Below are 23412 nucleotides of genomic sequence, written 5' to 3'. Positions count from 1 at the left end.
ATAGAAACTCAGTCTTTTTTTTTTTTTTTGCTTTGTCGAGGTAGGGTCTCACTCTAGCTCAGGCTGACCTGGAAGTCACTCTGTAGTCTCAGTGTGGCCTCAAACTCATGGCAATCCTTCTACCTCTGTCTCCTGAGTGCTGGGGTTAAAGGTGTGCGCCACCACGCCCAGCTAGAAACTCAGTTTTATGTTCATATAGCAAATAAGAATTGTGTCTTTCATGTGTCAGTAAAATTATTCTCCTACTTCTTTTTACAAATAAAGACTAATTATTAATTCTTCCCAAAGGAATTTATATCAATAACTGTAAGTTTTTTGAACCATTTTTTCTCAAATGGGTTTTTGGTTTTAACTTTGAGCCAAAATTGAATCCAAGGTTGAGATAACATAATTTCTTTTTACATTTGATTTCCATGATATTTTAGATTTCATGGAGTTAAATCATTGCTGTTAATATTGTTCTTTTTTTTTTTAATATGCTGTCTCCTTTTTGTCTTTTACTTAGTAGAAAAAAAGAATTAAAACCCAAACTAGTCTGAAGCATACATATGTGTGGTTTATTTTTCTCTTTCTCTTCTATTTACAGTTCTGTGTGGGAATTTGAAGGCCCAACTATCATTTATTGCCCTTCTAGAAAAATGACAGAACAAGTTACTGGTGAACTTAAAAAGCTGAAGCTAGCCTGTGAAGCATACCATGCAGGCCTGAGCTGTAACACAAGGAAAAATGTTCATCATAGATTCATGAGAGATGAAATTCAGGTATGAGGATTGATCTTCAGTAATCTGGATGTCCCATACAAAATACAGATACTTTTCAATGTTCATTTAACAAATTTTTATTGAATATTTTTGTACCTATTCAGTAGAAAAATACTATTTGAGTAGAGTCTGAACATGTGAATAAAAGAAACTTATATGGCTTACCAAAGCAGCAGGTGATAAGTAAAGGAATTGATTATGAAATTCCAGGAAAGATTAATAGAGACAGAATACTGGAGTCAGGAAATTATGGGTAGAAAGACATTAAGGTGCAGGAATGGCACACTAAAGAGGCCATAAAGAAATGTTACTCACAGGAAGAAAGGTGAATATGGTATTTGACCAGCTTTTGACGGCATTGAAACTTGCAAAGAAGTGGATTGGCCTTGCCACCATATTCCTGTAGTTTTTTTTCTGACATTAGTCTTAGATTTTTTTTTAATTTAAATGAAATTGTATCTAACAGGTAAAGCAGATGAAAGTAGAATAATTCTGGTTTGAGTTGACATGAAGGAAAGGGGGTCCATGAGTCTGTCTATCTTTTACATCTTGGTATCTCGTAATTCATAGAATGCCACAGAGTAGTTTGAAAATTACTGACCTTGAGATATATCTTAGTGCTTAGGGTTTGATCCCTAGTGCCATACACATATGTATGTATTTACATCCATCCATCCATCCATACATACATACATACATATATACAGACATACATATGCACGTACATACGTACAAACAAACCTCCACAGTTAACATGTTGGAGTCCCGAAGAATAATTGGCAGCATTAAGGATTGATTTCAGAAGGAGAAACTGAAGAAGGGAAGGATAGTAAAGTTATGTTAGGTACTATCATTGAGTTCCCTGTAATGATTGGCCTGCTTAAATGTCATAGAGGATATCTAGGGAGGTGTGATTTCAAGTTACATGCATAGGTCTGAAGCCACAACTTGACAGTGTCAATATCACAACCACACAGTCACCCTAAGCCTATGGCATAGCTCACTTTCAGAATGAACTGAACTTTACCTTAGACAGTTTTCTCCCTATCCAGCCTTTGCTGTGACAGGTCAGTGTTACCCACCTCATGCCAGTGATGCACAAAACAATTTCACCTTTACTGTTGCTGCTGTGTATTTGCTGTCTATATAGCTACACTGCAGCACATGCTTGCCTAACAGTATCTGTTCTTTCCATAGAAGGAGCAGTAATTATAAATGTTTAGGTGTTTTATCCGAATTCATTGAAAATTGTCTGATAAAATTTGTTACCTCTTAGTACTGAATCTTTAAGCTTTTTTTATTTTTGAAATTTTATTGACAACTTCCTTAAATGTAAGCAGTATACCATGATCATAATCCTCTATTACCACCCTTCTTATTTCCCCCTCCCAAGTCCTCCTTCATTGAATCCCTCCTTTCCAAACATCTCTCTTCTATTTTGATGTCATCATTCAATTTTCCTTCTATTATGCAGGCCTTGTGTAGGTACCTTTGGCCACTGTTAGGTAATGAATATCAAAGCCATGTTGGGCCTAGATGACAGCACTGTAAACAGTCCTCCCCTTCCTTTGGCTCTGACATTCTTTCTGTCACCTCTTCTTCAATGGTTCCTAAACCTTGAAGGGTTTGATAGACATGTCCTGAACTTTCCAATGTCCCTTCTTCTCAGCATGGTGGTGAGTTTTAAGCAAACACCATGTGAAAAGAAGCTTCTCTAAGCACAAGTGAGAGTAGTATTAATATATGGACATAAACATAAATGTTTAAATGGCAATTTGGTGGCCATAATATATCCATTTAGCCAGACAACAGCAGTATTTCCCTTCTAGGGTTTAAGCTTTCCCAAGCCATAGGCTTTTCACTAGGTTTTCAGTACCAGGCAAAAATTTCCTCCTGTGGAGCAGACCTCAAGTCCAATCAGAGAAAGCAACTGTTTTTTTTTTTTCCATAACAGACCTGCCACCATTGCAATAGTTGGTATATTTGGCTTGGCTGGCCAGCTGTAAAATTTGCAGGTTCTACTGCAATCATCTAAATGTTATCTAAGTATAGTTTTTTCATAATTAAGTATTCCAACAGTTTTATTCCCATAAAAATTAAGAACTAAATGCATTTCACTTTATAATCTTTAATGAAAAACTTCTACCTTAAAATAACGTTAGAATATGATACTCTGTCATTAGGCAAGGATGTCTGAAAGTTCATGCCAATACAAAAGCTTTATTTAAAAAAAATTTTTTTTTTTTTAATTTGAGAGCGACAGACAGAGAGAAAGACAGATAGAGGGAGAGAGAGAGAGAATGGGCGCGCCAGGGCTTCCAGCCTCTGCAAACAAACTCCAGATGCGTGTGCCCCCTTGTGCATCTGGCTAACGTGGGACCTGGGGAACCGAGCCTCGAACCGGGGTCCTTAGGCTTCACAGGCAAGCACTTAACTGCTAAGCCATCTCTCCAGCCCAAAAGCTTTATTTAGCATTAAAAAAAATCTTAAGAGTAGGAGAGATGGCTTAGTGGTTAAGGTGCTTCGCTGTGAAACCTAAGGACCTAGGTTCAGTTCCCTAGTACCCACCCAGATGCACAAGGTGACACATGCATCTAGAGTTCATTTGCAATGGCTGAAGGCCCTGATACACCTATTCTTTCTGTCTGCCTCTTTCTCGCTCTCTCTCAAATAAATAATCAATTAAATATTTTAAAAATATCTTAAGAGTTCGTTTTGTGTCTCATATTCCCAGATATTCAGAGAATCTGCTTTTATTCACTACTTTTTATAGAGAGTGAACAAAAATCTCATTTTATGCTCACTAATCCTTAATCTGAATTTTGGGTAGATAATTAATCTACAAGTGATTGAAAGTATATACTTTAATGAACAACTATTTTTAAAGTTTTCATACTATAAAACATGATTGTCACTTTTTGTTGTGTTTTTGCAGTGTGTCATAGCTACTATAGCTTTTGGAATGGGCATTAATAAAGCTGATGTCCGTAAAGTTATTCATTATGGTGCTCCTAAGGAAATGGAATCATATTACCAGGAAATTGGGAGAGCGGGCCGTGATGGACTTCAAAGTTCTTGTCACCTACTCTGGGCCCCAGGAGACTTTAACTTAGCTAGGTAAACTCTTTATTGCTTTCATCTTACAGAGGTCTCTCTCCTCTCCCTCTTCCCCTCTTCCCACCCCTCTTCTGCTCCTCTCCCCTCTTCTCATTTGTGCATTTAGACTTCTAATAACTTCTTAAGTATTATTGTACAGAGGTATTTTGATAATTAGTTTGGATAGCCAAATATGACTGAATGAAATCCTTTTTGATGAGGTCTAGTACTCCCTTACTTCTTACAGGTTAAATTATTGCTTCCTTTTGCAATGTGTAAAACTATTTGACTAGACATATTTATTCTTGGAAAGATGTACTTAGCCATTTAGGAGGTTTCTACCATCTGATGCTTGATATTCATGCAATTTCACAGAAGGCTAGAAATTGACAGTCAGATGAGTTACATCCATATTAACTAAGATGTAAGCAAACATCTTTTTAATGCTATTTCACAATTTTAAATAAATTCATCTTTGTGGCAAAAAATCATAATTGACTGCTGTCTCCAAGTACCCCATGATTAAGAAAAACAAACCAGTTTTGGAGAGCCAAGAAGTGCCCTGGAGAGCTACTAAGGATGAAGGTTTATATTGGAGTGGTATACTTTATCAGTATTCCTCATATAGATAATTTTAGTTTCTCCTAGAAAATCAAAATAAAAAAGTTAACTTTTCCTGGGAAAAGTTCAAAGTCCATATATTAGAGGGCTTACTAGAAACCAAGAAGTATGTGGCATATAAATTAAAATAAAAACTTCAGTGAATACAGTTTGTGAGAGGCAGCTAAAGAAATAAAACTTAGAAATAGATGGAATTTTCTCCTGTCAAGGTATTAACTGAGAAGGAATTCAAGAGTATTTTGTAGAAGAATAGAAATATTCTTTATTGGACTATGGAGATGGTGTAGCCATTAAGGAACTTGCCTGCAAAACCAAATGACCTAGGTTTGATTCCCCAGGACCCTAGTAAGCCAGATGCACAAGGTGGCACATATGTCCAGAGTTCATTTGCAGTGGTTGGAGGCCCTGGTGTGCCCATTCTATCTGTGTCTCTCTCCCTCTGCTTCTCTCTCTTGTATTAATAAAATAAAAATAAGATGTAAAAAAGAAAGAAATATTCTTTATTGTGATAGAAGTGAGGGTTTTGTAGGATCCTAAAAATAAACTTAAATGAAATAATTAAAAATAAACTTAAAAAGTAACAAAATTTATGATATATTTTATATATTTTTGTAATATTTTCACCTGGCAGGCATCACTTTATTGAGATACATAATGAAGAGTTTCGATTATACAAATTGAAGATGATGGCAAAGATGGAAAAATATCTTCATTCCAGCAGATGTAGGCGACAGTATGTATGATATGTTTTATGAATTTAAATCATGAGTTTTTGAGTGATACTTTTTTCAAACAAAACTTTTCTAGGTAATTAGAATTGTTTTTGAAAGAGTATTTTGTTGAATGTGCTAAATCTTTAAGGAAACTTCATTAGTGCCTCAGTAAACTGGCATAAAGTAATGAGGGCTCAGATTTATTTATTTATTTGAGAGAGAGACAGAGAAGAAGAGTCAGCTAGAGACAGAGAGAGAGAGAGAGAGAATGTGTATGGGCATGCCAGGGCCTCTTGCCACTGCAGACAAACTCCACATGCCTGAGCCACCTTGTACATCTGGCTTTGCTTGGGTACTGGGAACTCACACCCAGACTGTCACACTTTGCAGTCAAGTGCCTTTAACCTCTGAGTCATCTCTCTAGCCTCCCCCCCCAAACATAAATTTATTTGTAATGATTTTACTTCATTTAACATAAAACTTTCTTTTGGTCAGAATCATCTTGTCTCATTTTGAGGATAAAAAACTACGAAAGGCCTCCTTGGGCATTATGGGAACTGAAAAATGCTGTGATAATTGCAGGTCCAGGTACAAGTCTTCTTTTTCTTTCTCCTTAAATCATATTTTATTGAATTCTTATTGGATGAAATGTATCTTAGTGCTTTTTTTGGTTTGTTTGCTTGTTTGTTTTTTTCTCACTCTAGCCCACGCTGCTCTGGAATCACTCTGTAGTCTCAGGGTGGCCTTGAACTCACAATGATCCTCTTTGATCTGCCTCCTGAGTGCTGGGATTAAAGGTGTGCACCACCATGCCCAGCTGTATCTTAGTTTTTAAAAATGAAATAATGAATTTATTTTATTTTATTTTTTATTTATTTATTTTTCTCAAGTTTTATTAACATTTTCCATGATTATAAAAAATATCCCATGGTAATACCCTCCTTCCCCCCACCCCATTTTCCTCTTTGAAATTCCTTTCTCCATCATATCCCCTCCCTATCTCAATCAGTCTCTCTTTTATTTTGATGTCATGATCTTTTCCTCCTCTTACAATGGTCTTGTGTAGATAGTGTCAGGCATGGTGAGGTCATGGATATGCACGCCATTTTGTATGTGGAGGAGCATGTTATGAGGAGTCCTACTTTTCCTTTGGCTCTTATATTCTTTCCGCCATCTCTTCTGCATTAGACTCTGAGCCTTGGAAGATGTGACAGAGATGTTTGTTACTCAGTACTCCAGTCACTTCACTCCAGCACTATGATACCTTCTGAGTCATCCCAAGGTCACTGCCATCTGAAAAGAGAAGATTCTGTACTCAAAGTGAGAGTAGTGTTGATATAAGGGTATAAATATTAAGAGAAGTGCTTACTGGGCAGTTTGATAAGCATAGTATATACACTTATCCAGACATCAGCAGATGTTAAACCCCTAGGGCTCATGACTACGTCTGTTTTAAGTTTTTAGTATCAGGGATGTATTCCCTCCCCATGGAGTGGGTCTCCAATCCAATTGGAGGGCAGTTGGTTTCCACCATGACAGATGTGCCACTATTGCACCAGATGGCTCATTTGGCCTGGCTGGCCAATTATAAGGCTTGCAGTGTCAACTGTTGACTATCTTTACTGGTGGTATCTCTTTCTCCCATTGAACTACATGTAGAATGGCTTCTTCCAACTTTCTTTCAGCTAGTCTACATGGAGGAGGTTATCAGCTCAGGTCCAGCAGGATTTCTCAGTGGCCTTGCAGCCCAAGTATGTGGAGTCTTCAGCAATAGGGTCTTACCATCGATTCCTGGTGTGAAACCCAGGGCTTCGGTAATGGCCTATAATGTTTTCGGGGCATCAGGGTCCTCCCTGGCCAAAAACTCACTGGAGGTATCCCATCCCTGGCACTGAAATTTTCTAACAACGATCTATGGCTCCTGAGTTTTCCATTGTCCGAAACCGAAGGATTCCATATGATTTATTTGCATCCTCTTAGATTTTGATTAGCCCTCCCTCTTCCTTTCCTTTACTCAGTCTCTTCCCCTGACTTTGGGCCTTTTTACCCCTGTTAATCTATTCTTCTACATACAGATACAATACGAACCTATTAAGTACCCTCCTCCCTTCCTTTCTCTTCCCTTTATATCTCCTTTTTAACTTACTGGTCTCTGTTACTGAGTTTTTTCCTTCTCACGCAGAAGCCTAATCATCTGTAGCTAGGATCCACATATGAAGGAGAACATGCGGCACTTAGCTTTCTGGGCCTGGGTTACCTCACATACTGTAATCCTTTCCAGATCCATCTGTTTTCCTGCAAATTTCATAACTTCATTTTTCTTTACCGCTGAGAACTCAATTGTATAAATGTGCCACATCTTCATTATCCACTCATCAGTTGAGGGACATCTAGGCTGGTTCCCTTTCCCAGCTAGTATGAATTGAGTGGCAATAAACATGGTTGAGCACATACTTCTAAGGAAATGGGATGAGTCCTTAGGATATATGCCTAGGAGTGCTATAGCTGGGTCATATGTTAGATCAATTTTTAGCTGTCTTAGCAACCTCCATTTCCACAATGGCTGGACCAGATTGCATTCCCACCAGTAGTGTAGAAGGGTTCCTCTTTTTCCACATCCCCACCAGCATTTATGATCATTTGTTTTTATGATGATAGCCAGTCTGACAGGAGTGAGATGAAATCTCAATGGAGTTTTAATCTGAATTTCCCTGATGACTAGGGATGTAGAACATTTTTTTAGATGCTTTAACGCCATTTGTATTTCTTCTTTTGAGAACTCTCTATTTAACTCCATAGCCCATTTTTTAATTGGCTTGTTTGATTTCTTATTTAACTTTTTGAGTTCTTCGTATATCCTAGATATTAATCCTCTATCAGATATATAGCTGGCAAAGATATTTTCCCATTCTGTAGGTTGCCTCTTTGCTTTATTCACAGTGTCCTTTGCAGTACAAAATCTTTGAAATTTCATGAGGTCCCAGTGGTTAATCTGTGGTTTTATTGCCTGAGAAATTGAGGTTATATTCAGAAAGTCTTTGCAAAGACCAACATGTTGAAGTGTTTCCCCTACTTTTTCCTCTAGCATTTTCAGAGTTTCAGGTCTGATGTTAAGGTCTTTAATCCATTTGAATTTAATTCTTGTGCATGAAGAGAGAGAAGCATCTATTTTCATCCTTCTGCAGATACATATCCAGTTTTCCTAGCACTATTTGCTGAAGAGGCTTGTCTTTTCTCCAATGAGTATTTTTGGTATTTTTATCGAACATCAGGTGGCTATAGCTGCCTGGACTGATATCTGGGTCCTCTATTCTGTTCCATTGATCTACATATCTGCTTTTGTGCTAGTACCATGCTTTTTTTGTTACTGTGGCTCTGTAGTATAGGTTAAAATCAGGTATGGTGATACCACCAGTCTCATTTTTGTTGCTCAGTATTATTTTAGATATTCGAGGTTTTTTGTGATTCCAAATGAATTTTTGGATTGTTTTTTCTATGTCCGTGAAGAAAGCCTTTGGAATTTTGATAGGGATTGTATTAAATGTGTAGATTGCTTTTGGTAAGATTGCCATTTTCACAATATTGATTCTTCCAATCCAGGACCAAGGGATGTTTTACCATTTCTTAGCGTCTTCTGCAATTTCTCGCTTGAGTGTTTTATAGTTTTCATTGTAGAGATCCTTTACTTCCTTGGTTAGCTTTATTCCAAGGCACGTTTTTTCTTTGATGCAATTGTGAATGGTAGTGATTCTCTGATTTCATCCTCTGTGTGTTTGTTGTTAGCATATAGGAATGCTACTGATTTCTGTGTATTTATTTTGTATACTGCTGCATGGCTGTAGGTGTTTATCAGCTCTAACAGTTTGCCGGTAGAGTCTTTGGGGTCCTTTAAGTATAGAATCATGTCATCTGCAAATAATGATAACTTGATTTCTTCCTTTCCAACTTGTATCCCTTTTATGTGTGTCTCTTGCCTTATTGCTATAGCTAAGACTTCCAGTACTATATTAAATAAAAGTGGGTACAGTAGACACCCTTGTCTTGTTCCTGATTTTAGTGGAAAAGCTTCCAGTTTTTCACCATTTACTAATATGTTAGCTGTAGGCTTGTCATAAATAGCCTTTATTATATTGAGATATGTTCCTTCTATTCCCAGTCTCTGTAGCACTTTTATCATGAAGGGCTGTTGGATTTTGTCAAATGCTTTCTCTGCGTCTAATGAGATGGTCATATGATTTTTGTCCTCCAGTCCATTTATTTACTGTATTACATTTATCGATTTGTGTATGTTGAACCATCCCTGCATCTCTGGGATAATGCTTACTTGGTCAGGGTGAATGATCTTTCTGATATATTTTTATATTCTGTTTGCCAATATTTTGTTGAGAATTTTTACATCTATGTTCATGAAGGAGAATGGTCTGTAATTTACTTTTTTGTTCTGTCTTTGCCTGGTTTTGGTATCAGGGTGATGCTGGCTTCATAGAAGGAATATGGTAGGATTCCTTCTTTTTCTATTTTATGGAAAAGCTTAAGAAATAATGGCGTCAGTTCTTCCCTGAAGGTCTGGTAGAATTCAGTGCGGGGCTCCTTCCCGCACAGGTAGTGCCGAGGTAAGGACCAGGCCTGCTGGTTCCTCCCTAGGGGTTGAGGGGATGATGAGCATCGGACGACTCAGAAACCTCTCCTGGCCACCGGAGAAAAACCACACTGAGTCGGGAGTCTTTGCAATGTAGGAACAACTCGCTTTATTACTCTGAGCAGTTGCCTATATCAGGTTGGGGACGAAGGTGGGGATTTTAGGGTGGGAGAAGAGGTAAGGGCCAATAGTAAACTTTAACTATTGAAATGGTAATTACAATTACCAGGAGGAAGTAGCAGGCCAGAAGCCCTTAGGCATCCTGCTGAGTCATAGCTGGCCAGAGACAGGTCGCCAAACTTTAGCTAGGCTCAGGAAGTTCCACTAGGCCTCACGCCTAGGCCTTTTAGGGCCCAACATCTCCCCCTTTTGTTTTTGTAAGAGCATTAGTCACCGTGGCCCCTGTCTTAGGTTGTCCCCCTCTGGGGATCTTACCCGTCATTGAGTACCAGGTGTTTAGCTCACTGAGCCACTCCATGGCCTGTCTTAGGTTGTCCCCCCGGGGGATCTTACCCGTCATTGGTCACATGGAGGGCAGGGGAGGTGGCAGTGGGTCATCTGAGGAACTTAATTTCTGAGTTGTCAGCCTGTGATATCTCGACCTGATGAGGTTTTATTACCTCTAGCCACTGGTAAATAAATTGTGTAATTTTGTTAATTACACAAGGCCCAACAGTGAGGATAAGAAGGAGAAGAAGGAGAAGGAGGAGAAGGAGAAGAAGGGGAAGAAGGAGGAGAAGGATGGGGAGGGGTTCAGGTAGAGGGAGGATGTAGGGTAAGAAGTCATGTAAGCCCGTCTGTAGCAGGTTGTCTTGGGGGTCCCGTCGCCTCCTCTCCATGTCTTCCTGGGGCCTCTTAATCTTGTCCTGGACGATTCCTGATTTACTGGCATAAAAACAGCATTTTTCCTGTAAAAACAAACATATGCCTCTCTTTTCGGCTGTTAGTAGGTCTAGTCCTCTCCTGTTTTGTAGGACTACCTTAGCCAAGGAATCTAGCTTCCAGGAATGATATCTACATCTGGGATTAAGGTGGCTGGGGCACAAAGGCCCATCCAATTGCTGGGCAGAAAGTTACAGGCCATTTTGCCTCCGCAAACATAAGCCATTCCAGAAGGCGGGCAGCATTGAGCACTGGGCTCAGTTTTGTTAAAATTACAGAAGGAAATATGAATGTATCTCACATCTATACTGGAATTATTAGGAGAAGGAAAGGCCCAAATGCCCAGAGGAAACATTGGGAAAAGCTGGATGGGGATGGGGAAGGTGGCTGAGCAGCTTTTTAAGGTCGTATGGACAACTGTACTGCAAGCAGCCAGAGAGGCCCAGATTGGAGGCAAAGCCAGCAATCCTCCACAAGGGAGGGAGTTATTTAATTTAGCAAGGTAAAGGACCATTTTAGGAACAGTCCTCAGGGGTGGGACACTCCCTAGAGAAGTGATTGTCAGTGTCCCCTTGTTCAGACAAATATTTTAGGTCCCTCGCTGGTACCCAAATGGGTCTTTTTTCATCTTGAGGGAAGACACATCCAAACCCTCTCCCTGCTGTGAGGAGTGGATCAGGCCCTCTCCAGGCCCCAGTCAATGGGTCCCTCCATCTTACCCAGATAGAACTGTAGGTAACAGATGAGGACCAATGTTTTTGAAAAGGGGATAATTGTTTATTTTCTTTAGAAAAGTTTAAAGTGTTTAGGGTAAATAATGCCTTTCTTAGTTGGTCATGTGGGGGTAAGGATTCCCCCTTTTGTTTTTGTAATTGAGACTTGAGAGTTTGATTATATCTTTTAACTATAGCTTGGCCCTGGGGGTTGTATGGGATGCCTGTGGAATGTGAAATTTTTTAGGTCTGGAGAAAATCTATAAAGGTCTTGCTTATGAAGCAGGGGCCATTATCTGTTTTTATTTGATCAGGTAGTCCAAGAGTGGCAAAACATTGAAGCATATCACTAATGGCATGTTTAGATTTTTTCCCCGGCATGTGCTGATGCCCAGCAGGCGCGGGAGAAGGTATCGACTGAAAGAAAGATATATTTAAGCTTTCCAAATGGAGAATAGTGTGTGACATCAATTTGCCAAAGATGATTAGGGCGGAGCCCTCGAGGATTGTTTCCTGTATTTTGAAGGGGGGGTACTTGGAGGAAAGGCTGACAGGACTTATAAGTCCGGACAATTTTTTTAAGGTTTTTGACTGGTACCTGTGGAAACCTGTGCTTGAGACCTCTCCAGTTGACATGGGTCAATAAGTGGAAGCGTGTAGCTTCTGTAATAGTATTACATTGAGGCATAGAAGCCATTTTATCAGCCAAATTGTTTCCTTGAGAGAGAAATCCTGGTAAGATGTTGAAGAAAAATGGGATTGATTCTTTGTTTGAGTAGGGAACGAGCTTGAATCATCGAAGGAGATATAGGGTTGGAGTCCAATCTAATATGGGCTTCAACCAGGTTGGGTAATAAATTAACAACATAAAGGCTGTCAGAAAATAAGTTAAATGGCTCTTGAATAGTGTCTAAAGCTAGAACGACAGCAAATAGTTCTTTGAATTGTGCTGACCCCTCAACCTCATGGGAGAGTGACTTTATGGGGATAGGCTCTTTTTTCTGTTTTAAAGGAGGGTAAATGACTAGGGAAGTCCCCAGGCGCCCTCCATCGGTAAACACGGTAAGAAAGTCAGGGTTAGGTTGAGACAGAAAAAGCCTGGGGGGCTTCCATCCATTTGTGGGGGCCATAATGGCAATCAATTTTACCTAGAAACCCCTCGAGAGCCGTAGCAACTCTGTTATTATTTCTCTGAAGCCAGGTGAAATCAGTTATCTTAAAGGGAGTGGCAATAAGGTGAGGTTCTGTGCCAAACAACCGGACAGAGGTGTCTCTGCCCTTGATAATGCAATCAGCAACCTGGTTGGTTATAGAATAAACTCTGGGGATCCCACCGATTGAGAGGTGGATCCATTGGATGGGCTCACCTTCCTGGGCCAACAGTGCAGTACATAATGTTTCCCCAGAGAAAATGTAGAGGGAGATGGGCAAATTATAGCCTGTTGTACCTTATAAAAAAATTTGTTGATGACAAGGGGACAAAATTACCTGAGAGGAGAAGTTAAGATCCTTTAGGAGGTCAAACAAAGGGGACAGCTCTTCAGTAGTTATGGGTATCCAAGGCCTCATCCAGTTAATTTCTCTCCAAGGATGTCTTGCCCTAGTAAGTTAGCGGTGAGCCCAGTCACCACGAGAGGGCGGACTTTTCCCTTGTCTCCACCTGGGTCAGTCCAAGGGAGCCACGTGGCAGTCTCCCAGGAGGTGGATTGTCCGCCAACTCCCAGTAGGGGAGGGCCAGGCACAAGCTGCCAGGAGGGGTCCATCTATTTAAATTACCAAATTTTGCCCCTGGCTCCCAATAGATTTATAACTATCATATATTATAAATTGTACTTAATTTAATTTTAAAGGTCCCCACAGTCTTGACCAATATAAGATACTGAGATTTGTAAAATTAAACAAGTTAAACACTTAACATATAAAGGCACAGAGTAAACACTTTTAATTGGTATAAGGAATAGCAAGGAGAGACTAAAACAATGTAAATTGAACCATCATAACCTAAAATTAGTCTCAGTGCCTGTAACTTGCTTGAGGTGTTTTAGATTAAAATCTTAAATCTCAGCTGGGCGTGGTGGTGTACGCCTTTAATCCCAGCACTCTGGAGGTAGAGGTAGGAGGATTACCATGAGTTTTAGGCCACCCTGAGGCTTCTTAGGGAATTCCAGGTCAGCCTGGGCTAGAGTGAAATCCTACCTCGAAAAACCAAAACAAAGAAAAAACAAATTTTATTTTTTTTTTTAATTTAATATCTCTAGCTAAGCATATCAGGCTATTACAAATTTAACCCTGATTAAACTCTTTTTGGGCCTGGGCAGCAGGACGCAGCCAGCCCTTATGCCAGTAGCCCAGTTCCAACGAAGTTCCCTGTAGTCTTTCTTTCCTCTTAGAAAGCTTATAAGGCAAGCCTTGAGGTTTAATGCTGTCTGCACTTATAATTTTTAAACTTTTATCTGAATAGTCCATAAAATTTGGTTTATCACTCCAGAAGACACCTTTACTTGTAAGTATCAAGTCCATGTCTATTTTTTTAAAGCAAAGTTTCCAAAAGATTAACATCCACATGGTCAGGTTCATCTCAGCTTATCAGACAGCTTTAGGTTTGTTGAGATAAACTTCCAGACCAGGTACAGTTTTGGAGGAAGGAATATTTACTGAAGGTTACAGATCCAGGGGAAGTTCCGTAATGGCAAAAAAAGCTGGCCTGCCTTCCCAGGCCCAAGCAGAGAGAGAGAGAAGCACAAGCCTTTAGAAATACAAAAGCCACGGCAAACCGAAGGTGAAGGGAAAGAGAACGGGAACAAAGAGATGTCGACAAGTAAGTACAGGTTATAGAAGCAAAGCTTAGTGCAGTAAATAGGAAGACTACCTCATAACTTATGAGGGTACGCTCACCCGCATACACCGATTACCTCCTCAACGACTGCCTCTCACGGGGTGCACTAGTCTGTCGGGGTCCCAGAGCCCCACGTTGGGCGCCAGATGTGGGGCTCCTTCCCGGTCAGGTAGTGCCGAGGGAAGGACCAGGCCTGCTGGTTCCTCCCTAGGGGTTGAGGGGATGATGAGCGTCGGACGACCCAGAAACCTCTCCTGGCCACCGGAGAAAAACCACACTGAGTCGGGAGTCTTTGCAATGTAGGAACAACTCGCTTTATTACTCTGAGCAGTTGCCTATATCAGGTTGGGGACGAAGGCGGGGATTTTAGGGTGGGAGAAGAGGTAAGGGCCAATAGTAAACTTTAACTATTGAAATGGTAATTACAATTACCAGGAGGAAGTAGCAGGCCAGAAGCCCTTAGGCATCCTGCTGAGTCATAGCTGGCCAGAGACAGGTCGCCAAACTTTAGCTAGGCTCAGGAAGTTCCACTAGGCCTCACGCCTAGGCCTTTTAGGGCCTAACAATTCAGCAGTGAGTCCATCTGGGCCTGGGGGTTTTTTAGTTGGGAGATTTTTTACAACTGTTCGAATCTCCATGCTAGTTATAGGTCTATTTAAGTGATTAATCTCCTCTTGATTTAGGTTTGTCATATAAATCAAGGAAATCATCCATTTCTTTCAGATTTTCATACTTTGTGGAGTATATACTTTTATAATATGTCCCTATGATTTTTTGAATTTCTCTGGCATCTGTTGTGATGTTAACTTTTTCATCTCTAATTTTATTACTTTGTGTCTCTTCTCTCTTTCTTTTGGTCAGATTTGCTAAGGGTTTATCAATCTTGTTTATCCTTTCAAAGAACCAACTCTTTGTTTCATTGATTCTTTGGATTGTTTTTTGTTGTTGTTGTTGTTTGTTTCTATTTCATTAATTTTTGCCCTAATCTTTATTATTTCTTCCTGTGTATTGATTTTTGGTTTGCCTTGTTCTTCTTTTTCCAAGGCTTTAAGGTGAAGCATTAGGTTGTTTACTTGCGACCTTTCCAATTTCGTAATATAGGCACTTAAGGCAATAAATTTACCTTTTATGACTGCCTTCATTGTTCCCAGAGAATTTGGTATGTTGTGTTCTCATTATTGTTTGACTCTATAAATTTTTTGATTTCCTTCTTGATTTCTTCATTGATGCATTCATCATTTAGTAGCGTGTTGTTTAATTTCCATGATTTTGTGTAAGCTCTATAGCCTTTCTTGCTATTGATTTGTAGTTTGATTCCATTGTGGTTGGATAGAATGCAGGAATTATTCCAATTTTCCTGAATTTGTTAATATTTGCTTTGCATCATAATATATGACCTATTGTAGAGAACATGCCACGTGCTGCTGAAAAGAATGTATATTCTGTAGCATTTGGATGAAATGTCCTGTAGATATCTGTTAGGTCCATTCCTTCTAGGACCTCATTTAGTCCAGATGTCTCTCTGTTTATTTTTTTCCAGGATGACCTGTTAATTGATAAGTCTGGGGTGTTGAAGTCACCCCCTACCACTGTGTTTGGTGTTATCTGTGACCTTAGTTCTAATAGCATTTGGTTGATGAATATGGGGGCCCCCATGTTAGGTGCATATATGTTTAGGATTGTAATGTCCTCTTGTTGGTGGGTGCCTTTAATCAATATAAGGTGACCTTCCTTATGTTTCTTAACTAATGTTGGAATGAAGTCTACCTTTTCATGTATTAGGATAGCAACCCCTGCTAGCTTTCTAGGCCCATTTGCTTGGAACACTGTTTTCCAACCTTTCACCTTAAGATATTTTTCTTTTTTTGTAGAAAAAAAAAAGGTACCACACAAAAAAGGTGTAGAAAGGTGGGTTTCTTTGAGGCAACAAATTGAAAGATCCTGCTTTTTAACCCAGTCTGCGAACCTATGCCTTTTGGTTGGGGCATTGAGGACGTTGATATTAAGAGATAATATTGAAAGGTGTGTATTTGTTTTTGCCATTTTTTTGTATTTCTTCCAGTCTTCCCTTTGCTCTCTTGTGTTAACTAGTATTTGAGTATGGTTTGTTTTTTTTCCCAGTTCCTTATATGTGTGCTTTTCTTTTTCTTCAGCATGGAGGATTCTTTCATGTATTGTATGTAGAGCTGGTTTTGTCTTCCAACACTCCTTTAGCCTGCTTTTATTGTGGAATGTCCTTATTTCTCCCTCTATTTGAATGTATAGTTTTGCAGGATAAAGTAATCTTGGTTGACAGTTGTTATCTTTCATGACTTGGAATACATCACTTCATGCCCTTCTGGCTTTTAAAGTTTGTGTTGAGTAATCTGCTGTAATCCTGATAGGCTTGCCTTTGCAGGTAACTTGATTTTTCTTTCTGACTGCTTTCAATACTTTTTCTTTGGTTTGTGTGTTTGGTAGTTTGATTATAATATGGTGAGGAGAGGTTCTTTCCAGGTTTTGTCTGGCTGGTGTTCTAATGGATTCCTGTATCTGCATTGGTACCTCTTTCCCAATTTGGGGGAAGTTTTCTTCTAGGATTTTGTTGAAGATACCTACTATGCCTTTGGAGTGAAATTCTTCTCCTTCTACTATGCCCTGAATTCTTATGTTGGATCTTTTCATAGTGTCCCGAATATCTTGAAATTTCCACTCATACTTTTCTATTAGTTTGTCTTTCTCTTTGTTGGACTGTATTAGATCGGCCACCTGGTCTTCTGGCTTAGATATTCTGTCCTCTCCTTCATCTATTCTACTGGCAAGATTTTCTGCAGAGTTTTTTTTTTTTTTTTTTAATTTCATTAACTGTGTTCTTCACTGCTAGTAATTCTGCCTGGTTTTTCTTTGTTATTTCTATTTCCTTATTTATGTCTAGTATTGACCTTTTTATTTCATTAAGTTGGTGTCCTGTATTTTCTTTGATTCCTTTGATTTCCTCTTTGATTCCTTTGATTTCTTCTTTGACTTCTTTGAACATATTTATAATCATTCTTTTGAAATCTTTATCAGACATTTCCTCTATCTCTTTCTCACTGGAGATCATTTCTGATGCATTAGTACTTTTTGGTAGATTTATATTGTCTTGGTTTTTGGTGTTTCTTGTGTTATAATATATGTTTTTGTATCCTGGATTATTTAATGATTTGATTTTCTAGTTGGGTATTATTAAGTGTATCAGACAATCTGATGTTATATAACTTCTAGGTAGGAGCTTAAGGCATTAGGTGTGGCTTTCAAGACTCAGAGTATCTACAAAAGTGACCTTTGGTGTTGGGTTTGCCTGCTATGAGAGTATTCTAGTAGGGTGAGTGGAACAAAGTACAGGCAGATTCTAAAATTTAACTACACACTGTACACTTTCAAGGAAAACAGCTAAGACTAGTTATAAGAGAGTTGGTACTATGATAACAGATCCTCTAACTGTCCCTTAGCGTGTGTGGTGCCCCACCCATACTCTTAATCCTGACTGCAAGGAGGTTAATATTTCTGATCTGTTGAGGGTTCCAAGTCAGCTTGTGACCAAGTGAGACACTTCCCTGGTGTAATCCCAGGTACCTCTGCTCCTGCTTGGGTCCCGCTGTTGGTTCAAGTTGGCGTGTCCAGTCCCTGGACTGCTGCTTTGTTCTCTGGAGCTGGGCACTAGCAGTGGGGTAGAGGAGGCTGCCATTGCTGCTCTAGTTCTCTCGCTGGTCCCTGTGTTCTTCTACCTTGTGATCTGCTCCTCCATCTTTCACGGCCGCTCTCCCTTCAGATTTCTTGAGTTTGCAGAAAGCTCTGGTGTGAGTGGAAAGTCCTCTCGCCTGGCTTTTCCTGCAACTCAAGCTGAACTTGGCTGCCTTCTGGCATGCCGTGGCCACCACCGTGGTCTGCAGACCTACAGGAGCTGCTTCTGCCGGCCTGTGTGGGCTGTGCATGCTCTGGATCTCTCCTACTTCTTAGCTGCTGTTTCAATTTCCTATACACCTTACTTCTTAGTAAAAGTGTGTATTTTGCTGAAATTTTTTTTTGGCTTTTCCCCCCCTATGCTGCTTTTGTGTGGTACCTTCGCCGCCACCTTATGAATTTATTTTAAAAAGAGCAAAGTGAATTGGTTAGAGTTTTACTATATGTAATAGATAAAGCCATAAAATGGGAAGCCTAACTCTAAATATATCCATAGTTATATTTCAATATGTGTGGTATAAAAGTACTGTTTAAAAGCATTAATTGTAAGAATTTATTTAAAAAGCATATCTATCCTCTATGCTTTCCATAATGGCAAGTGCATTATACAGATATTTTAAAAGAAGTGTGAAATCTGGTGTACTGTGAATAGTGAAAAAAAATTAAGCTGGTATTTTAATATTGGCAGTTCATACTTTGGAATAAAGAAGATTACAAGGGGTAAAGAAGGACACTGCATAATATTAGAGGGTCAGTCACCAATGTTTCAGTCAGAGTGCTTTAGAGAAATAGCACAAAAGAAATAATTTTACATAAAAGAAAGAAGGATCTGTACATAGTGGCACATTCCTTTAATCCCAGCACCTGGGAGAAAGAGGTAGGAGGATTTCTGTGAGTTTGAAGCCAACCTGAGACTACATAGTGAATTCCAGCCTGGGCTATAGTGAGACTGTACCTCATAAAATCAAAGAGAAAAAGAAAGAGAGAGGGGAAGGGAGTAAGGGGAGGAGGTTAGTGAGTAGGGCAGGCCAGCAGTCCAAAAACTGAGGCAAGAGTTGATGTTACCGTATACCTGCTTTTTGTTGAGGCTGTCAATTCATCCTTCAGACTTAAATTATTAAGAGTCATTTCTTTTACTTAAAGCCATCTGTTGAAGCCAGGTATGCATTACTGGTAGAAATCACCCAACCAAGAGCAGCTTGTGGAGAAAAGAGGTTTACAGGTTTTGGCTTATAGGCTCGAGGGGAAGCTCGACGATGGCAGGGAAAAATGATGGCATGAGCAGAGGGTGGACATCACCCCCTGGCCAACATATGGTGGACAATAGTAACAGGACAATGTGCCAAACACTGACAAGGGGACACTGGCTATAACACCCATAGCCTGCCCTCAACAATATACTGCTTCCAGGAGGCATTAATTCTCAAATCTACATCAGCTGGGAACATAGCATTCAGAACACCTAAGTTTATGGGGACACCTGAATCAAATCACCACATTCTGCCCCTAGCCCCCATAAATTGATAACCATACATGATTTAAAATGCAATGCATTCATTCCAACTTTAAAAGTCCCCTTACTTTTTATCAATCCCAATGATGTTCAAACATCCCCATGATCCAAGGTCTTTTAACTAAACCATAATACCAAAAAATCCCCCCAAACACCATAATGGCACAGAATAAACACTCACACTGCAAAAGATGGTATTGGGCATAGCAAGGAAATATTCAACCAATACAAGATTTAAAACAACCAGGGCAAACATCAAACTCTGTAGCTTCAAGTCCAACAACTCTAGTTAGTAACAAATCCCCAAGTCCAATAATTCTAATCAGCAACAAGTCTCTGGCATTCCAATTCCATCCCTCCAGCTAGGATACTTACAGTCCTGAGAACTTCATCTAGGGCCTGCAGCTCTCCTTGGAAACCATCTTGTGGTCCCAGCATCTCCACTGGATCTCCACTGCAATCCACGGTTCATCCTCATGGTGCTACAGGGTCTCCATGCAGACATCTAGCAAACCTGCTTCATACTGTCCATGGCCATTTCCAATACCCAAGACTCTGTTGAAAACTCAATGACCTTCTCTTTCCTGCATTTCTTGTACCCCACAATACCAGGTAGGGTGCCAGTTTGTTAATCCAAGAGGGAATAAAACAGATTTTGAAAAACAGGACACTTCTTGAGCACTCAAGCCCCCTTCAAAAGAGTCTGCATTCTTCCTGTTGCCCCAGTGCAGGTCATCTGGCTCAATCTCAATGGTTGTAATCTCTCAAACAATTAGCAGGTGAAATGGGCAGCAGTGTAGGCCCAAAGATTTCATTTTTTCTGTGTTCTATTCCTCTGCTCACACCAGTTTATTTCTACTCAGTGCAACCCTGCACAACTTCTCAGGACACAGGCATAACAGAAAGCTTCTCACAAAAACTGCTAGTCCAGTGCAAGCAAAGTTCTTTCTCACCCTCATAAGCCAACCCTCACAGTCCATAGTTCTTACTGCATTCAGGTCTTTCAGCTCTGACCAGAATAGTCCATTAAGTTGTACTTACAGCACTGCAAGGCATCTCTTAGGACAAGGTATCAAATCCTTCCACATTCCTCCTGAAAATCAGCTCCATAAAGCCAAAGCCAGTCAGGTGTCTATCAGCAACCCCACTCCTGTACCATTTTTCTGTTGCAGTCAGATTCTCATTGCTGGGAAATCACCCCACCAAGAGCAGCTTGTGGGAATAAAAGGCTTATTTTTGCTTATAGGCTCGAGGGGAAGCTCCACAATGGAAGGGAAAACGATGGCATGAGCAGAGAATGGACATCACCCCCTGGCCAACATAAGGTGGACAATAGCAACAGGAGAGTGTGCCAGACACTGACGAGTGGACACTGGCTATAATACCAATAATACACTGCCTAGGGAGTGTTAATTCCCAAATCTCCATCAGCTTGGAAACTTGGTTTTAAAATCCATAGATAAGCTTCCACCTCAAGAAATAAGCCAATTAGAGGAAAACCTATGAAAAGGAAATGAATGGAAAGAAATAATAAATATAAAAAACATAAATCAATGAAACAAAACAAAATCAATAGAGGAAAATCAAGAGTTCATTATTAGTGAAGGTTAAGAAAATTGATTAAAACTTTTTATAACACTGAAAGAAAAGGGGAACATAGGTAAACAGTATCAATAATGAGGAAATTTTACTATAGGTATCATAGATTGTTTTTAAAATAAATTTGTTTTTATAAAGAATTGTTCTTTGATTTTATTTGAGAGAGAGAGAGAGAAAGAGGTAGGGGGAGAGATAATGGGTGCTCCAGGGCCTTCAGTAATTGCAAATGAACTCCATATGCATGTGCCACCTTGTGCATCTGGCTTACATGGGTCCTGGGGAATGGAACCTGAGTTGATTGGCTTTGCAGGCAAGCGCCTTAACTGCTAAGCCATCTCTCCAGCCCTCTATAGATTTTAAAAGCGAATATTTGTAAACCCTGAACATCCCAGTTTACATAAATTTCATAATGTAGATGAAATGGACCAGTTCTTATTAATCTCAAACTGACAGCTCTCAGTATACTGAAACATATAGCCTGGATTCTCTTATAAGCATTAGAGGAATTAGGTTCCTTGTTAGTTCTTTTCATTTTTTTAATGTTTTATATATATATATGTGTGTGTGTATGTATGTGTATATACATGTACGCACATATATACACACACACACATACATACATATACATACACACACAGGTATGTACATACACAAAATATATTATTGACAACTTCTATACTTACAGACAACAAACCATGGCATTTCCCTCCCCTTCCCCACTTTCCCCTTCATAACTCTGCTCTCCATCATATCCTCTTCCTCTCTCCATTAGTCTCTCTTTTAATTTGATGTCATCGTCTTTCTCTCCTACTATGAGGGTCTAGCGTAGGTATTGCTAGGCACTGAGAAGTCTTGGATATCAGGGCCACTTTCTGGTCAGTCAGTTGTATGTAAGGATTGGTACCCTTCCTTTGGCTCTTACATTCTTTCCACCACCTCTTCTGCAGTGGGCCCTGAGCCTTGGAGGGTGTGAGATGCTTCAGTGCTGGACACTTCTCCAGCCCTTCTTAGCACTATGTTGCCTTTTGTATTATCTTGGTGGTCATTGCCATCTGAAAAGAGAAGCTTCTCTAACCAGAAGTGAGAGTAGCATTAATATATGAATAGGAACTTTAAGTGTAGTGCTTTCAGGGCAATTTTTTGAGAATAATATATGCATTTATCCAGGCAAGAGCAGGCTTTCTACCCCTAAGGCTCATGACCTCCCCTGCCATAGGCTTTTTTTGATTAGGTTTTCAGTACTAGGCATATATTTATGTATTTATATATATTATATATTATATTTCCTCCTATAGAGCAGGCCTTCAGTCCAATTAAAGAGCAGTTGTTTCCCCCAGAGCAGCCATGCCACTATTGCACTTGTTCAGTCATTTGGCCTCTCTGGCCAAATGTGAGGCTTCCAGTGTCCACAGTTTTCACCACTGATGACTTCTGTCTCCCTTATGGCTGCACATAGTACAGCTTTGTCCAGCTTTCAGTTGGCTGGGCTACAGGGAGAAGGTTTTCTGCTCAGCACCAGCTTGATTTCTCATTGGCTTTGCCGCTCAGGCATGTGAAGTCCTCAGCAATAGGGTCTTACCACCTCTTTTGTTGCTCAAAATTGTTTTGGCTATTCGAGGTTTTTGTGCTTACAAATGAATTATTTGTTTTTTTCTATTTCTATGAAAAAGACCATTGGAATTTTAATGGGGATTGCATTAAATGTGTAGATTGCTTTTGGTAAGATTGACATTTTCACAACATTGATTCTTCCAATCAAAGGACATGGGATGTCTTTCCATTTCCTGTGTCTTCTACATTTTCTTGTTTAAGTGTTTTAAAGTTCTCATTGTAGAGATCCTTCATTTCCTTGGTTAATTTATTCCAAAGTACTTTTCTTTTTTTTCTTTCCTTTCCTTTCCTTTCCTTTCCTTTCCTTTCCTTTCCTTTCCTTTCCTTTCCTTTCCTTTCCTTTCCCTTTCCCTTTCCCTTTCCCTTTCCCTTTCCCTTTCCCTTTCCCTTTCCCTTTCCCTTTCCCTTTCCCTTTCCCTTTCCCTTTCCCTTTCCCTTTCCCTTTCCCTTTCCCTTTCCCTTTCCATTTCCATTTCCATTTCCTAATGAATGGAATGTTCACATCCTCATTTTCAGCTAATACAGATACATCCCAAACCCATGCTAAAATGGGAAAACCCAGGTGGCCATTTCCACATTCACTAAGGGAGGCAATGGGCAGGAATTCACCATGGAGACAACTGTAATTCCTGATCCATTGATCAAACCAGCCTGGAGCACTCCAGGAGAGATGACAGTCAATTTTTTCCAAAATTACAATCAATGATCAAGTTACCTGCCACCAGC

General features: G+C 39.8%; 1 protein-coding gene across 6 annotated transcripts in view; it reads left to right on the top strand.

Annotated features, from left to right (window-relative positions):
• Positions 1-23412, top strand: part of Wrn (WRN RecQ like helicase) — a 179887-nt gene that overhangs the window by 110014 nt on the left and 46461 nt on the right. For 5 of the 6 annotated variants that reach the window (XM_045158705.1, XM_045158706.1, XM_045158704.1 and 2 more), the window contains exons 19-22: positions 587-761; positions 3697-3878; positions 5110-5211; positions 5687-5779. In XM_045158705.1, coding sequence (XP_045014640.1) covers positions 587-761; positions 3697-3878; positions 5110-5211; positions 5687-5779 — 552 coding nt within the window. The remainder of the gene's footprint in view (positions 1-586; positions 762-3696; positions 3879-5109; positions 5212-5686; positions 5780-23412) is intronic. The other variant, XM_045158707.1, reaches the window with a different exon arrangement.

This window comes from Jaculus jaculus, chromosome 9 (assembly GCF_020740685.1).
Source record: "Jaculus jaculus isolate mJacJac1 chromosome 9, mJacJac1.mat.Y.cur, whole genome shotgun sequence".
Classification (NCBI taxonomy): domain Eukaryota; kingdom Metazoa; phylum Chordata; class Mammalia; order Rodentia; family Dipodidae; genus Jaculus; species Jaculus jaculus.
Note: the sequence above shows the minus strand (reverse complement) of the source record. Positions and strands in the feature narration are given on the sequence as shown.